The sequence below is a fragment of the Coregonus lavaretus genome (genome assembly GCF_964263955.1).
Source record: "Coregonus lavaretus genome assembly, chromosome: 12".
Classification (NCBI taxonomy): domain Eukaryota; kingdom Metazoa; phylum Chordata; class Actinopteri; order Salmoniformes; family Salmonidae; genus Coregonus; species Coregonus lavaretus.
The window spans coordinates 1,667,968-1,685,961 of NC_139999.1; the positions used below are offsets into that span (position 1 = coordinate 1,667,968).

Consider the following 17,994-nt stretch of genomic DNA (forward strand, 5'->3'; position numbering starts at 1 on the left):
GGGAGGTGACCAAGAACCCGATTGGTTACTCTGACAGAGCTCCACAGTTCCTCTGTAGAGATGAGAGAACCTTACAGAAAGACAACCATCTCTGCAGCACTCCACCAATCAGGCCTTTATGGTAGAGTGTCCAGACGGAAGCCACTCCTCAGTAAAAGGCATATGACAGCCCACTTGGAGTTTACCAAAAGACACCTAAAGGACTCTCAGACCATGAGAAACAAGATTCTCAGGTCTGATGAAACCAAGATTGAATTCTTTGGCCTGAATGCCAAGCGTCACGTCTGGAGGAAACCTGGCACCATCCCTATGGTGAAGCATGGTGGTGGCAGCATCATACTGTGGGGATGGTTTTCAGTGGCAGCGACTGGGAGACTAGTTAGGATTGAGGGAAAGATGAACAGAGCAAAGTACAGAGAGATCCTTGATGAAAACCTGCTCCAGAGCGCTCAGGACCTCAGACTGGGGCGAAGGTTCACCTTCCAACCGGACAACAACCCTAAGCACACAGCCAATGTCCTTGAGTGGCCCAGCCAGAACCCAGACTTGAACCCAATCTAACATCTCTGGAGAGTCCTGAAAATAGCTGTGCAGCGACGCTCCCCATCCAACCTGACAGAGCTTGAGAGGATCTGCAGAGAAGAATGGGAGAAACCCCCCAAATACAGGTGTGCCAAGCTTGTAGCGTCATACCCAAGAAGACTTGAGGCTGTAATCGCTGCCAAAGGTGCTTCAATAAAGTATTGAGTAAAGGGTCTGAATACCTGTGTAAATGTGATATTTCCGTTTTTTATTTTTCATAAATTAGCTAAAATGTCAATCTGTTTTTGCTTTATCATTATGAGGTATTGTGTGTAGATTGATGAAGAAAACATTTTTTTAAATCCATTTTAGAATAAGGCTGTAACGTAACAAAATGTAGAAAAAGTCAAGGGGTCTGAATACTTTCCGAATGCACTGTGTATATTATCACAGTCATGGATGCCTGCCCTCTGTCTTGGATCACTCTACTCATTGATGCCTGCTGCCTATCTGTCTTGGATCACTAACACAATGCCACCAACGCTTATTCTTTGGTTTCAAGTTATTCTTCTTGTTGTCATTATTGCTTTATGACCATCCTACTTCTGCAGCTTTTAAATGTTTTTTAAAACAAATGAGCATGTCTTTTTCCTTGCTTCCTCAGTCAGAACAGTTGTCTCTCTCTCTCTCTCCAACCTGTGGCCTCAATCTCAGCCCCGGTGTAGGCTAGCTGAAGGCCTAGACATGAACTCTAACCCAGTCTTTCTCTCTGTCCGTCTCTCTCCTGCAGACTGGTTGGATCCCCTGGATGCCAGTTGTAGCAGTGATGGTAGCAGTGACGGCTGTGGTGCTTTATCCCAACCTCTCCAAGAGCACCCCCACCTGAGACCTTACCTATTACGAGTCCTGTACCACGTCTTCACCTGGCATCTCTACCTCTGCCCACACCAACCCCCTGCCCCTTTTGATTCATCTATTGATTACCTCTGGTTGTTTCCCCTACAGAAAGTCCCACTGCTTTAAACTGTACAAAGTCTAACTGTGAGGGAGGGAGGGAGAGGGAGAGGGAGAGGGAGGGGGAGAGGGAGAGGGAGAGGGAGGGAGGGAGGGAGAATATTTATCAGCAGTTCTTAATCAGTTTGATGATGGGAATATTGGTATTATTAAAGTGGCCTAAACTAGGCTTTGGTTTAGTTTTTCTGATGGGTACCAAACCTTTTATTATTTTATTTAGGCTCCAGGTTGTTTTAGCTGAGTTGACTTTCTGTGTGCTTGGTTTACCATGTTAATGTGCTATTCCAAATAACGCTTTATTACTAAACCCAAATCATCAATATGATTATCCTTAGTGTGCGTCCCTAATTACACCCTATTCCCATAGGGTCCTGGTCTAAAGTAGTGCACTATATAGGGAATAGGGTGCCATTTGAGACGTAGCTTACGTTCATTGGGCACAAGGGGTTGAGGGCCTACAGTAACTAACAGCAGAACTGTGTGTTTGTGAAGACAGTCTGCCTTTCTAGAAGTGCCACTCTCCTACAGAGGCAGCAACCAAGCGTCACGTCTATAACTTGTGGTTGGTAGATGACTATGTTCAGAACAACATGCTTTCATACACCGTATGATGGTACTGTATGTCAATACTACTGTCTTGTTTTAGCTTGTAAAAAAACTAGGAACAAATAATCTGAATGTTTAAAACTACAGAACACTACAGAACATAGATGTGTAATTAAAATGGAAAGTTATTTGATGTGCTACTAGATGATTTTGGGTAAGTTTGGGGATTGTTGACTTGAACACAGTTTGTGGACACTGGAAGACATTATGGGCACAAACCCCTTCAGTTGAACGTCTGTAAAGGCTGTAGTGGACTGGACCAGTTGTCTGTCTATGCTCTAAACTCTAGCCTGCTAACTCTGGTTTCTAGTCTCATGTCTCTGGGTTCTAGGCCCTCTGTACTCTATGGGTTCTAATCCCCAGCCTCATGCTCACAGTACTTGTTGGGTTCTAGTCCGACTCAGCTGTCTATTCTCTCAGGGTTCTAGTCCCGGACTCAGCCATCTATGTTCATTGGGTTCTAGTCCCAGACTCGGTTCTCTGTACTCTCTGTGTTCTAGACTCAGACTCAGCTGTCTATTCTCTCTGTGTTCTAGTCCCAGACTCGGTTCTCTGTACTCTCTGGGTTCTAGGTCCATACCAGAATGTTGATGGTTTTAGTCCCCAGACAGCCCACAGAAAGCCCTCTGTAGCACAGTTCAGATCACTACTACAAACTCAAAGGCTCTGGGATGATTCAGCTGCCTTACCTGTCTATGACATGGAGTTACCTACCTGTCTGTCTCTCACCTGGACCACCTGTGTCTGACCAGTCTGAATCTGGAGAAGAAAGCTTTAAACATGAACATGTCGGACTGGTTGGTTTCACATTATTGTGATCCTACCACAACTAAGGACAGATAAAAAAATCACTGAAACCAGTACCATGTGGTTTATAATGGGGTGAAAGGTCAGAGGTGAACCTCTGTCGTGTAGAGAGACTGGATCTGATGAATGGGTTATGAGGATGAATGTGAATCAGGAGGTGCTGAGAGGAAGACAAGCAGCCTAATGAAGGAAGGAACGGTTAAGGGTTGACCTGTGTGCTGCCCGCCTAGCCTGGTTAAAGCAGACCAAAAGCTGCAATCACCTTTCAGCACACTGATTGTCTGGTTTTAACAGATTACTGCCTGCGCTGTTGCTGTAACTAATCACTGAGTCACTCCAAGAACAAACAAGCTGTTCATCATATTCCACTGATCGAAACCCTTTCCTGTTGAACCACCACAAAGCACAGGACTGGACAGAACTATTCTATACACAGGAGGAAGACAAACTACTACAAAGTAGACTGGAGGAAGGAACCGTAAGGTTAACGTGTTAGTCCTTTTAACAGCCAGCAAACCACCTTCAACTAGAACAGTGTTTGTTATTCACACAGTGACATCACAGTGACACCTGCAGCGTTCACGTGCTAGTCGGAACTGGCAACGCAGCAGGTGTAGAACTACAACCAGATAGCAAGTCGGAAATGTCAGTGTTTCCTAGTTCCGACTAGTACGCGAACGCAGCAATCTTCCCACAGTGACGTCCCTCGGTAATTGTGGGAATTCCTCTCGTCTTCTGAAGACAACAGATTTCCATTTCATGCTTTCTAAATGTGATGTTTTAACATTGCTACTGTTGCTATAAAATGGAAAAGAATGCAGTCAAGTCAGCCACAGTATGTGTTTCTATGTATGTGTGTAAATATATACATTCTATACACAATAAAAATTAAATAACAGTGATATTGGTAACATCCAACGTGCTGCTGGAATTGATATTAACAGTGATATTGGTCACGTCATCCAACGTGCTGCTGGAATTGATATTAACAGTGATATTGGTCACGCCATCCAACCTGCCACTGGAGTTTCCATTCTATGGAATGGGCTAGTCTGTATGATGAGTAGGCTTATCCATACTGACCATCGGCCAACTGCTTCCCAAATGGCACCCTATGGTCCTGGTCGAAAGTAGTGCACTATATAGGGAATAGGGTGCCATTCTCTGGTCTAAAGTAGTGCACTATATAGGGAATAGGGTGCCATTCTCTGGTCTAAAGTAGTGCACTATATAGGGAATAGGGTGCCATTCTCTGGTCAAAAGAAGTGCACTATATAGGGAATAGGGTGCCATTCTCTGGTCTAAAGTAGTGCACTATATAGGGAATAGGGTGCCATTCTCTGGTCTAAAGTAGTGCACTATATAGGGGATAGGGTGCCATTCTCTGGTCTAAAGTAGTGCACTATATAGGGAATAGGGTGCCATTCTCTGGTCAAAAGAAGTGCACTATATAGGGAATAGGGTGCCATTCTCTGGTCTAAAGTAGTGCACTATATAGGGAATAGGGTGCCATTCTCTGGTCTAAAGTAGTGCACTATATAGGGAATAGGGTGCCATTCTCTGGTCAAAAGAAGTGCACTATATAGGGAATAGGGTGCCATTCTCTGGTCTAAAGTAGTGCACTATATAGGGAATAGGGTGCCATTCTCTGGTCTAAAGTAGTGCACTATATAGGGAATAGGGTGCCATTCTCTGGTCTAAAGTAGTGCACTATATAGGGAATAGGGTGCCATTCTCTGGTCTAAAGTAGTGCACTATATAAGGAATAGGGTGCCATTCTCTGGTCTAAAGTAGTGCACTATATAGGGAATAGGGTACCATTCTCTGGTCTAAAGTAGTGCACTACATAGGGAATAGGGTGCCATTTGGGGACGCACTAGTCTCCATGTTCCTGTTCAACATGCTAATATTCATCACTGTCATTATGTATTGTGGGGCTTTCGTTCAATTTCGTTTTGGATTACAATTTAAATCATTGTTGGGTTTTTTGATTTGGGTTTATTTCAGTTAACTTTGTCTGAAATTGGTACATTCACATTTTACCCCCACATTTACGGTACCTCCATTTTCTTCTCATGTTATAAAATACAGTTCGCAGTTTAGTTTTTCAGTCACGTAATTAGCGTCTAGTTTCATATATTTAGACGTTGATCAAACCGATTTAAAGTCAGAAAGCTTGGGGTTTTATTCAGCCTAATGCACATGTGCTGCCTGAACAACACAGGAATCCAGTAATTATGTTGGTAATTGGAAATGTAAATTATTTGATGCATTTAAATTTAAATCACCAGTTTTATATTCCAACAGATTTGATTTCCTCCAGAAAAATAAAGATTAAAAAGCTGCCCAGTCGCTGTCATGATACTAAGCCAGTGGTACACATCTACCAGACCCTCTGCTCTCTCTACATAGTTCTGTTTGCAATATATTCAGAATCTTAACTTCAGATTTAATTAAACCATTTTTTAAGTGAATATTTTGTTTAAAGTATTCTTTTGTAAAGAAATAGAAAGTTACACTAGAGTTTCGTGAGGGATTAAAAGTAGTTGCACTAAACACAATGAGATGTGCATGATTTTAATAAAACAACTTTACTCTCCTGCATGCGTCTGTCATTGTGGCACTATGTTTGGCAATCCTAATATATTCTTCTGTATATTAACCGCATGAATCTGTCTCCTTGGACACGGCAGACTAGTGTGCCCTCCAGCTTTATAACGTTACCCGCCCTCTGACTACAGGTAACCGTGAGTAACAACGAATAGAGATGAAATATGAACACGTGTATAAGGCCAGCCAGCACACAATCGTTTTTTGTCGGTTTTGAACACTAGGTGGCAGTCTGACCCCTGACTAGGATGAATGCCATCCTTACACAGTAAACTACAAGTGGAACTCTAGAACCAGAGAAGTCTGTCTCTACTGTTATCTAGAGGGGTCTGTAGTGTTATCTAGAGGGGTATGTAGTGTTATCTAGAGGGGTATGTCTAGTGTTATCTAGAGGGGTCTGTAGTGTTATCTAGAGGGGTATGTCTAGTGTTATCTAGAGGGGTATATCTAGTGTTATCTAGAGGGGTATGTAGTGTTATCTAGAGGGGTATGTCTAGTGTTATCTAGAGGGGTATATCTAGTGTTATCTAGAGGGGTATGTCTAGTGTTATCTAGAGGGGTATGTCTAGTGTTATCTAGAGGGGTATGTAGTGTTATCTAGAGGGGTATGTATAGTGTTATCTAGAGGGGTATGTAGTGTTATCTAGAGGGGTATGTAGTGTTATCTAGAGGGGTATGTAGTGTTATCTAGAGGGGTATGTCTAGTGTTATCTAGAGGGGTATGTAGTGTTATCTAGAGGGGTATGTCTAGTGTTATCTAGAGGGGTATGTCTAGTGTTATCTAGAGGGGTATGTAGTGTTATCTAGAGGGGTATGTCTAGTGTTATCTAGAGGGGTATGTAGTGTTATCTAGAGGGGTATGTCTAGTGTTATCTAGAGCGGTATGTAGTGTTATCTAGAGGGGTATGTCTAGTGTTATCTAGAGGGGTATGTAGTGTTATTTAGAGGTCTGTAGTGTTATCTAGAGGGGTATGTAGTGTTATCTAGAGGGGTATGTCTAGTGTTATCTAGAGGGGTATGTCTACTGTTATCTAGAGGGGTATGTAGTGTTATCTAGAGGGGTATGTCTAGTGTTATCTAGAGGGGTCTGTAGTGTTATCTAGAGGGGTCTGTAGTGTTATCTAGAGGGGTATGTAGTGTTATCTAGAGGGGTCTGTAGTGTTATCTAGAGGGGTCTGTAGTGTTATCTAGAGGGGTATGTCTAGTGTTATCTAGAGGGGTATGTAGTGTTATCTAGAGGGGTCTATGTAGTGTTATCTAGAGGGGTATGTCTAGTGTTATCTAGAGGGGTATGTAGTGTTATCTAGAGGGGTATGTCTAGTGTTATCTAGAGGGGTATGTCTAGTGTTATCTAGAGGGGTATGTAGTGTTATCTAGAGGGGTATGTCTAGTGTTATCTAGAGGGGTATGTCTAGTGTTATCTAGAGGGGTATGTCTAGTGTTATCTAGAGGGGTATGTCTAGTGTTATCTAGAGGGGTATGTCTAGTGTTATCTAGAGGGGTATGTCTACTGTTATCTAGAGGGGTATGTCTACTGTTATCTAGAGGGGTCTGTAGTGTTATCTAGAGGGGTCTGTAGTGTTATCTAGAGGGGTATGTAGTGTTATCTAGAGGGGTCTGTAGTGTTATCTAGAGGGGTATGTCTAGTGTTATCTAGAGGGGTATGTAGTGTTATCTAGAGGGGTATGTAGTGTTATCTAGAGGGGTCTGTCTAATGTTATCTAGAGAGTTCTGTCTAGTGTTATCTAGAGGGGTCTGTCTAGTGTTATCTAGAGGGGTCTGTCTAGTGTTATCTAGAGGGGTATGTCTAGTGTTATCTAGAGGGGTCTGTCTAGTGTTATCTAGAGGGGTCTGTCTAGTGTTATCTAGAGGGGTCTGTAGTGTTATCTAGAGGGGTATGTCTAGTGTTATCTAGAGGGGTATGTAGTGTTATCTAGAGGGGTATGTCTAGTGTTATCTAGAGGGGTATATCTAGTGTTATCTAGAGGGGTATGTAGTGTTATCTAGAGTGGTATGTAGTGTTATCTAGAGTGGTATGTCTAGTGTTATCTAGAGGGGTCTGTAGTGTTATCTAGAGGGGTCTGTAGTGTTATCTAGAGGGGTATGTAGTGTTATCTAGAGGGGTATGTAGTGTTATCTAGAGGGGTATGTCTAGTGTTATCTAGAGGGGTATATCTAGTGTTATCTAGAGGGGTATGTAGTGTTATCTAGAGTGGTATGTCTAGTGTTATCTAGAGGGGTCTGTAGTGTTATCTAGAGGGGTCTGTAGTGTTATCTAGAGGGGTACAGTGGGGGAAAAAAGTATTTAGTCAGCCACCAATTGTGCAAGTTCTCCCACTTAAAAATATGAGAGAGGCCTGTAATTTTCATCATAGGTACACGTCAACTATGACAGACAAAATGAGAAGAAAAAAATCCAGAAAATCACATTGTAGGATTTGTAATGAATTTATTTGCAAATTATGGTGGAAAATAAGTATTTGGTCACCTACAAACACGCAAGATTTCTGGCTCTCACAGACCTGTAACTTCTTCTTTAAGAGGCTCCTCTGTCCTCCACTCGTTACCTGTATTAATGGCACCTCTTTGAACTTGTTATCAGTATAAAAGACACCTGTCCACAACCTCAAACAGTCACACTCCAAACTCCACTATGGCCAAGACCAAAGAGCTGTCAAAGGACACCAGAAACAAAATTGTAGACCTGCACCAGGCTGGGAAGACTGAATCTGCAATAGGTAAGCAGCTTGGTTTGAAGAAATCAACTGTGGGAGCAATTATTAGGAAATGGAAGACATACAAGACCACTGATAATCTCCCTCGAACTGGGGCTCCACGCAAGATCTCACCCCGTGGGGTCAAAATGATCACAAGAACGGTGAGCAAAAATCCCAGAACCACACGGGGGGACCTAGTGAATGACCTGCAGAGAGCTGGGACCAAAGTAACAAAGCCTACCATCAGTAACACACTACGCCGCCAGGGACTCAAATCCTGCAGTGCCAGACGTGTCCCCCTGCTTATGCCAGTACATGTCCAGGCCCGTCTGAAGTTTGCTAGAGTGCATTTGGATGACCCAGAAGAGGATTGGGAGAATGTCATATGGTCAGATGAAACCAAAATATAACTTTTTGGTAAAAACTCAACTCGTCGTGTTTGGAGGACAAAGAATGCTGAGTTGCATCCAAAGAACACCATACCTACTGTGAAGCATGGGGGTGGAAACATCATGCTTTGGGGCTGTTTTTCTGCAAAGGGACCAGGACGACTGATCCGTGTAAAGGAAAGAATGAATGGGGCCATGTATCGTGAGATTTTGAGTGAAAACCTCCTTCCATCAGCAAGGGCATTGAAGATGAAACGTGGCGGGGTCTTTCAGCATGACAATGACCCCAAACACACCGCCCGGGCAACGAAGGAGTGGCTTCGTAAGAAGCATTTCAAGGTCCTGGAGTGGCCTAGCCAGTCTCCAGATCTCAACCCCATAGAAAATCTTTGGAAGGAGTTGAAAGTCCGTGTTGCCCAGCGACAGCCCCAAAACATCACTGCTCTAGAGGAGATCTGCATGGAGGAATGGGCCAAAATACCAGCAACAGTGTGTGAAAACCTTGTGAAGACTTACAGAAAACGTTTGACCTGTGTCATTGCCAACAAAGGGTATATAACAAAGTATTGAGAAACTTTTGTTATTGACCAAATACTTATTTTCCACCATAATTTGCAAATAAATTCATTAAAAATCCTACAATGTGATTTCTGGAATTTCCTTTCTCATTTTGTCTGTCATAGTTGACGTGTACCTATGATGAAAATTACAGGCCTCTCTCATCTTTTTAAGTGGGAGAACTTGCACAATTGGTGGCTGACTAAATACTTTTTTTCCCCACTGTACCCTTTGTTGGCAATGACACAGGTCAAACGTTTTCTGTAAGTCTTCACAAGGTTCACCAGAGGGGAAGGCGGCGGGGGAGCGTCTATTCTACCTCCGGCAGGGGATGAGGAGCGCTCAGGAGTTTGCACTGGAGTTCCGGACTCTAGCGGCAGATGCAGGGTGGAATGAGCGGGCACTCATAGACCACTTCCGCTGCAGCCTCCGGGAGGACGTCCGCAGAGAGTTGGCGTGCAGGGATACTACACTAACATTAGGTGCTGGGGAGGGTCCCCTGGTGGAGGAGAAGGCAGGCCACACATTGGGGAGTCCTCCCAGGTGAGTAGGCGCCCCACTTACCCAGAGCTTTCTGTCGTACACATAACCATACCTGTTTGTTTTCCACAGGTTGCACCTCGTTCCCAGCATAAGGCGCTAGTAGATTCAGGCGCAGCTGGGAATTTTGTAGATCGCAAATTCTGTGTAGAGTTAGGGATTCCCCTCCTTCCGGTAAATAATCCTTTCCCTGTACATGCCCTAGATAGTCGTCCGTTAGGATCCGGGTTGATTAGGGAGGTCACAGCGCCACTTAGGATGGAGACGCGGGGGGGTCATGAGGAGACGATTCAGCTCTATCTGATCGACTCTCCTGCGTATCCGGTGGTACTGGGGCTTCCCTGGTTGAGTACCCATGATCCTACTATTTCGTGGCGAGAGAGGGCTCTTAAAGGGTGGTCTGCTCAGTGTGAGGGGCTATGTCTGGGTGTTTCCGTAGGGGCGACCTCGGTGGAGAGTCCGAACCAGATGCCCGCATTGCACATTCCCCCCGAGTATGAGGATTTGGCACTCGTGTTTAGCAAGACAAGAGCGGCAAGGTTGCCACCTCATAGACAGGGGGATTGTGCGATAGACCTCCAGGCAGGAGCTGCGCTCCCGCGGAGCCATGTGTATCCGTTGTCACAGGAGGAGAAGAGGGCAATGGAGACATACATTGCCGAGTCTCTGAGACAGGGATACATACGGCCCTCCACTTCACCCGCGTCCTCAAGCTTCTTTTTTGTGAAGAAAAAGGATGGAGGTTTGCGCCCGTGTATTGATTACCGCGGTCTAAATCAGGTTACTGTGAAATATAGTTATCCACTTCCGCTGATTGCGACTATGACGGAGTCATTACACGGGGCACGGTTCTTCACAAAATTGGACCTCAGGAGCGCATATAACTTGGTGCGCATTAGAGAGGGCGATGAATGGAAGACAGCATTTAGTACTACCTCCGGTCATTACGAGTATCTCGTCATGCCATACGGGTTAATGAATGCTCCATCAGTCTTCCAATCCTTTGTAGATGAGATTTTCCGGGACATGCAGGGGCAGGGAGTAGTGGTGTACATAGACGATATTCTGGTGTACAGTTCTACCCGGGCCGAACATGTAGCCCTGGTGCGCAGAGTATTGAGGAGGTTGTTGGAGCATGACCTGTATGTCAAAGCCGAGAAATGTCTGTTCTTCCAGGAGTCGGTCTCCTTTTTGGGTTATCAGTTGTCTGCGTCAGGGGTGAGGATGGAGGTTGACCGTGGCAAACCCCAACCACGGTTAAAGAGGTGCAGCAGTTCTTGGGTTTTGCGAATTACTACTGGAGGTTTATCCGTGGTTTTGGACAGGTGGCAGCTCCCATAACGTCCCTTCTGAAGGGGGGTCCAGTGCGCTTGCGGTGGTCAGCTGAGGCGGACAGGGCTTTTGGGAGACTGAAGGACCTGTTTACCTCGGCTCCAGTGCTGGCTCACCCGGATCCCACTTTACCATTCCAAGTGGAGGTGGACGCGTCTGAAGCCGGTATCGGGGCTGTTCTCTCACAACGGTCCGGCACACCACCTAAACTCCGCCCCTGTACTTTTTATTCTAAGAATCTCAGTCCGGCGGAGCGTAATTATGACGTAGAGGACAGGGAGCTGTTAGCCGTGGTACAGGCCCTAAAGGTGTGGAGGCATTGGCTTGAGGGGGCTCAACACCCTTTTCTCATTCTGACTGACCACCGTAACCTGGAATACATTCGGGCAGCTAGGAGACTGAATCCTCGCCAGGCTCGGTGGACTATGTTTCTAGCCCGGTTCGTGTTTAAGATCACTTACATCCCTGGGTCCCAGAACGGGAAGGCAGATGCCCTGTCTCGGCGGTATGACACGGAGGAGAGGTGCGTGGAGCCCACTCCCATACTACCTAAGTCTTGTCTGGTTGCACCGGTGGTATGGGAGGTCGATGCGGAGATCGAGCGGGCATTACGCACCGACCCTAGCCCTCCACAGTGTCCGGTGGGTCGGACGTACGTCCCGCTCGAGGTCCGGGATCGGCTTATTTATTGGGCTCACACGTCACCCTCCTCTGGGCATCCAGGTATTGGCCGGACGGTGCACTGCCTTAGTACAAAGTACTGGTGGCCAACGTTAGCCAGGGATGTGAGGATTTATGTCTCCTCCTGCTCAGTGTGTGCCCAGTGTAAGGCGCCCAGACACTTGCCCAGGGGTAAGTTACAACCCCTGCCCGTTCCACAACGACCCTGGTCTCACCTCTCGGTGGATTTTGTTACCGACCTTCCCTCCTCACAGGGGAATACCACCATCCTGGTCGTTGTGGATCGGTTCTCGAAGGCCTGTCGTCTCCTTCCCATGCCGGGTCTTCCTACTGCCCTACAGACCGCTGAGGCTCTATTTACTCACGTCTTCCGGCATTACGGGGTACCCGAGGATATAGTGTCTGATCGAGGCCCCCAGTTTACCTCCAGAGTCTGGAGAGCGTTTATGGAACGGTTGGGGGTTTCGGTGAGCCTTACCTCGGGTTACCACCCGGAGAGTAATGGGCAGGTCGAACGTGTCAACCAGGATGTGGGTAGGTTTCTGAGGTCATATTGCCAGGGCCGGCCGGAGGAGTGGGCGAGATATGTGCCCTGGGCCGAGATGGCACAGAACTCTCTCCGCCACTCCTCCACTAAACTAACCCCTTTCCAGTGTGTGTTAGGGTACCAGCCGGTTCTGGCACCTTGGCATGAGAGCCAGATCGAGGCCCCTGCGGTGGATGAGTGGGTGCGGCGCTCGGAGGAGACGTGGAACGCTGCACACGTCCATCTGCAGCGAGCCATCTATCGACAGAAGACGAGCGCCGACCTCCACCGCAGTGAGGGGCCAGTGTACGCACCTGGAGATCGAGTCTGGCTCTCAACCAGAAACCTGCCCCTCCGCCTGCCCTGCCGGAAGCTGGGTCGGCGGTTTGTGGGGCCTTTTAAAGTCCTGAGGAGATTGAACGAGGTGTGTTACAGGTTACAACTGCCCATTGATTACAAGAATATTAACCCCTCGTTCCATGTGTCTCTCCTCAGGCCGGTGGTAGCTGGTCCACTCCAGGACTTTGAGATAGAAGAGACTCCTCCGCCCCCGTTGGACATCGAGGGGGCTCCGGCGTACACTGTTCGGGCCATCCTAGATTCGAGACGCCGGATGGGGGGTCTCCAATATCTCGTGGAGTGGGAGGGGTACGGCCCGGAGGAGCGGTGCTGGGTGCCGAGGATGGACATCCTAGACCCGTCTCTTCTGACCGAGTTCCATCGTGGTCATCCTACGCGCCCTGCTCCGCGTCCTCCTGGTCGTCCCCGAGGCCGGGGGCGGCGCACGGCTGGAGCCGCGCGTCAAGGGGGGGGTACTGTCACGGTTTCGGCCGAGGCGGCTCCTTCTCCTTGTTCGGGCAGGCTTCGGCGGTCGTCGTCTCCGGAGTACTAGCTGCCACCGTTCGATGTTTCATGTTTGATTGGTTTTGTCTGTTTGTTACACCTGTTCATTGTTAAGTGTTCATTAGGCACCCTATTTAGTTCTCTTGTGTTTGGTCAGGTGTTGTGTGTAATTGTTCGATGTCACGTGTAGATGTAGGTCCGCTGTTCTGTGCTCTCTGTAATTTCGTTTTGTTTGAGAGAGTCCTGCACGTTGTGCGAATTTACTTTGGACAGTCCAGTGTACGCTTGTTTCGCCTGTGGCCTGTTGCCGTGTTGGCTTGTACTGTCGGTCTTCACTAAAGACATCTGTTTTTTGAATCTCTGTGTCCTGCGTGTGATTCCACGTTCCCTCTACACTCAACCCTGACATACAGGTCTGTGAGAGCCAGACATCTTGCTTGTTTGTAGGTGACCAAATACTTATTTTCCACCATAATTTGCAAATAAATTCATTACAAATCCTACAATGTGATTTTCTGGATTTCTTTCTTCTCATTTTGTCTGTCATAGTTGACGTGTACCTATGATGAAAATTACAGGCATCTCTCATCTTTTTAAGTGGGAGAACTTGCACAATTGGTGGCTGACTAAATACTTTTTTCCCCCACTGTATGTTCTGCGTTTTTGATACAAAGATCTACTGTACTAGTTGTTCAGACTCTAGTCTTGTCCCATCCTGATTACTGTCCAGTAATATGGTCAAGTGCAGCAAAGAAAGACCTAGCAAAGCTGCAGCTGGCTCAAAACAGAGCAGCACGCCTTGCCCTTAACTGCACATACAGAACTAACATCAACAAGATGCATGCCAGTCTTTCCTGGTTGAGGGTTGATAAGATATTAACTGCTTCTCTTTGAATTTCTATAAGAAATATTACTGTGATGAAGATTCCAGATTGTCTGCATAATCAAATAACATTCAGCTTAGACACCCATACATACCCCACAAGACATGCCACCAGAGGTCTCTTCACAGTCCCCAAGTCCAAAACGAATTCACGGCAACGCACAGTATTATACAGAGCCATGATCGTATGGAACTCCCATCTGCAATTACTCAAGCAAACAGCAACATTACCTTTAAAAAACGGATTAAACAACATCTCATGGAACAGCGGGGACACACAAACCTGCACACACAGACACACACAGGACACACACACACACACACAGGACACACACAGACACACACAGGACACACACAGACACACACACACACACAGGACACACACAGACACACACATCATGTTTTAGTTGTATTGTTTGTATAATTTTGTTGTTGTATTGTTTGAATATCGTTGTATTTTTATTTTGTGTGACTTTCCTTGTCTATCAGTGTTTTGTTACTTGTCATGTTTTGTGTTTTTTGTGGACTCCAGGAAGAGTAGTTGCTGCTTCTGCAAAAGCTAATGGGGATCCAGATAAACACACAAATAAACAAAGAGGCACAACCAGAAGAGGACTGGCCACCCCTCAGAGCCTGGTTCCTCTCTACCCGGCACAGCCAGAAGAGGACTGGCCACCCCTCAGAGCCTGGTTCCTCTCTACCCGGCACAGCCAGAAGAGGACTGGCCACCCCTCAGAGCCTGGTTCCTCTCTACCCAGTACAGCCAGTAGAGGACTGGCCACCCCTCAGAGCCTGGTTCCTCTCTACCCGGCACAGCCAGAAGAGGACTGGCCACCCCTCAGAGCCTGGTTCCTCTCTACCCAGTACAGCCAGTAGAGGACTGGCCACCCCTCAGAGCCTGGTTCCTCTCTACCAGGCACAGCCAGAAGAGGACTGGCCACCCCTCAGAGCCTGGTTCCTCTCTAGGTTTCTTCCTAGTTCCTGTCTTTCTAGGGAGTTTTTCCTAGCCACCGTGCTTCTACATCTGCATTGGTTGCTGTTTGGGGTTTTAGGCTGGGTTTCTGTATAAGCACTTTGTGACATCTGTAAAAGGGGCTTTATAAATACATTTGATTGAATAGGTTCACTGTATTCTAGATTTAGAATAGTTTAGTAACTGATTCAAGCTTCCTGGATATATTTTATTTATAGAGATTATATTATCACACATTTAGGAACACTGTTCTTAGTTTTTCCCTTTTTAATATTACATTTTATTAATTGCTTTTCCATCGATTATTCCGGTAATAAAACAATTTCTGAGGTACAGTGTTGCCGGGTAAATCAGTACTCTTCTTGACAGACGGTATGCACTGGTTCTCAGACCCATACTTAGCCTATTCCTGGAATAAAAAGGCTTTTCAATGGAGATTCTCCTAAAGTATCATTGCTCAGCAGAGACCACAGTATGCGGACTCACAGTGAGAAAACTACAGCGCCATCATCTGAACATGAAGCAGAACTGCTCTCACTCGTTCTGTATGTGTTGTGTTCCGTCATGTCCTACAGTTCTTTCAGCTGGTAGGTGGGGGCACAGTGAGGCTGGCTGGTGAAACTACCTCTCCGTTTTCTAGACGCACACATAAAGGCACCTGTCTGGAATGTACTGGTCTCTGATTGGGTAACCATAGAGAGAGGGAGCGAGAGACTGTTCTTAGGTTTCTGAATCTGAGCCACAAGGTTAGGTTATGTTTCTGACTGAGATAATACCTATGGAAAAGCAGACAGAGTTCTGGTTCAGTGAGGGAGAAGATAAATATTCCGGAAGTCTCCACTCTGAAATCAACCAGGACAGGACACTCTAGAACAGCAGAACCAGCCAACCAGTGCAGGAACAGCCTGTTCTACAGACAGGTCAGAACAGTACAGGACACTCTAGAACATTCTAGAACAGAACAGGGCATTTCAGAACAGGACAGGACACTCTAGAAGAGTACAGGACATTCTAGAACTGGACAGAACACTCCAGAGGATGAGGAACCTCCTGACCACCCAGAACCAGAACTGTTACCGGGAGCAGATAGCGAAGGAGTGCTACACCCGGCTGGCCTGGAAGAGCCGCTACGGACAAGACTACCCCACCAGCTTCGTCTCCCGCAGGGCCAAGGAGCAGCTGGGGCTGGGTCTGAGGCTCCCTAAGCTCCCCCTGACCACCACCCCCACCACTAAGACTATCCTGCCTCCTATGTTATCTACCCTGGAGAGGAGGAGAGAGGCTGTAGTGCCCATGGACAGGTGAGTTAATTAATTAATTTTATTTGACAAACTTTAAATACAAATAGTTGCCTCAGCCACAGGAGTACAACAATTATTGATTCTGCCGACTGCGCCACAATGTGTGTGGTAACCTAAGCCCAGTGGTGGAAAAAGTTCCCAGTTGCCATATTTGAGTAAAAGTAAAGATACGTTAATAGAAAATGACCAAATTAAAAGTGAAAGTGACTCAGTAAAATACTACTTAAGTAAAAGTATTAAAGTATCTTGTTTAAAATGTACTTATGTATCAAAAGTAAATGCCATACAACAAATTCCTTATTTTACCTACGGACAGCCAGAGGCTCCAAAACACTCAGACATCGTTTATAAATGGAGAATTTGTGTTTAGTGAGTCTGCCAGATCAGAGGTAGTGATGATGCATTCTCTTGATAGGTGCGTGAATTGGACCATTTTGCTGTCATGCCTGAGCATTTGAAACGTAAAGAGTTCTTCTGGGTGTCAGGGACTTACTTTCCTTCACTGCCTCAGCCTAGGACCACTAAAGGAGGCCAAGCCACCTGTTGTTTAATGAAAAGGAACCTATTCCTTTCCCCTACACAGGCTCAGAAATCACCAGATGAGACTGATTTTTAGAAAAATACAACAGTACATTTTCATATAAAATATCTTTGAGGATTTAAAACATATGAATGTCTTCCGAAATGATGTTCTTGGTTACCCTTAACCCAGGTCCCTGAGCGAGGCTCCCCTGATGAGAGCAGTGACGCCCCAGACCAAGGACTCTCTCTACCAGGGTTTTTCCAAAGAGGGGAAGGGCCGCAGCCTCTACCTCCACACACGCACCCAGAAAGGCCCAGAGGAGAAGTTTGACTACCCTCTACTGGCTTCCTGGGACTACGGATGGAGACTGGGTGAGATGTTTGGTAATCTTGTACTTGATGCTTTAGTACTTTGTTGTAAGCATGTATGACACTTTATGACTATGGATGGAGACTGGGTGAAATGTATAGTAACACTTTACCATTTAATAGCACTTTATACCAGCAGGTATAACGCTTCATTACTGGTTATGAGCATGTGTGAGCCTTTATAATGACTATGGATGGAGACTGGTTCTGGGATGCTTCCTATAGCCATACCTTTAAAGGGCTGAATGGAAAAAGATAATGTTGATGTTGATCTTAAGGCTATTTCCCTGGCTAATGAATATAATATAATACAATAAAAAAAAGAAGCTTGAAAGGATTACAAACTAGTTTGTGTTTGTTTTGAGCATGTTTATCACAAAGCAATGCATGGAAAAGAAAGACTTTCAAATACACATTTAAATGTCAACGTTCCGTCTATGCCCCAGGTGACTATGAAAGAGACTACAGGTCTCCAGCCAATGGAAGATCAGGAGTCGTGAGTAACACTTTCTATGCCAGGAATGGAATATTCAATTTCCCCTCTGAAACTGATCGCCTTGGATGACGAGCAGAAGGCTTCATTCTCCAGCTGGTTTTATGCTTCATTATTACAATTCCCTTGATGTTTATGAAGAATAACTTTCATTTGTTTTTACTGTATGAGCATGCTATAATTTGATTTATACCAAATATATTATCTTCTATATGATGTACAGATGTATTGTTAGCTATAAATAATGTTCATATGCAATTATTATAAAACAAACTGTTACAACTGTTCGAGAAACTAAGTTATAATAA

At 45.8% G+C, this 17,994-nt stretch overlaps 2 protein-coding genes across 2 annotated transcripts in view; both read left to right on the forward strand.

Moving 5' to 3' along the window:
• The window catches only part of LOC311138545 (sarcolemmal membrane-associated protein-like), a 189,627-nt gene extending 184,079 nt beyond the window's left edge, over nucleotides 1-5,548 (forward strand). The window contains exon 21 of the mRNA XM_084173284.1: nucleotides 1,313-5,548. Within this exon, the coding sequence (XP_084029410.1) occupies nucleotides 1,313-1,408 (96 nt within the window). The 3' untranslated portion in view covers nucleotides 1,409-5,548. The remainder of the gene's footprint in view (nucleotides 1-1,312) is intronic.
• A 10,491-nt stretch (nucleotides 5,549-16,039) lies between these two features.
• Nucleotides 16,040-17,758, forward strand: LOC311137862 (protein SPMIP1; the record flags this gene model as incomplete). The annotated part of the gene is made up of 3 exons (XM_084172468.1): nucleotides 16,040-16,302; nucleotides 17,015-17,196; nucleotides 17,640-17,758. The coding sequence occupies 3 exons, from the start codon at nucleotides 16,040-16,042 to the stop codon at nucleotides 17,756-17,758; spliced, it is 564 nt and encodes a 187-aa protein (XP_084028594.1).
• Between the last annotated feature and the right edge of the window lie 236 nt (nucleotides 17,759-17,994).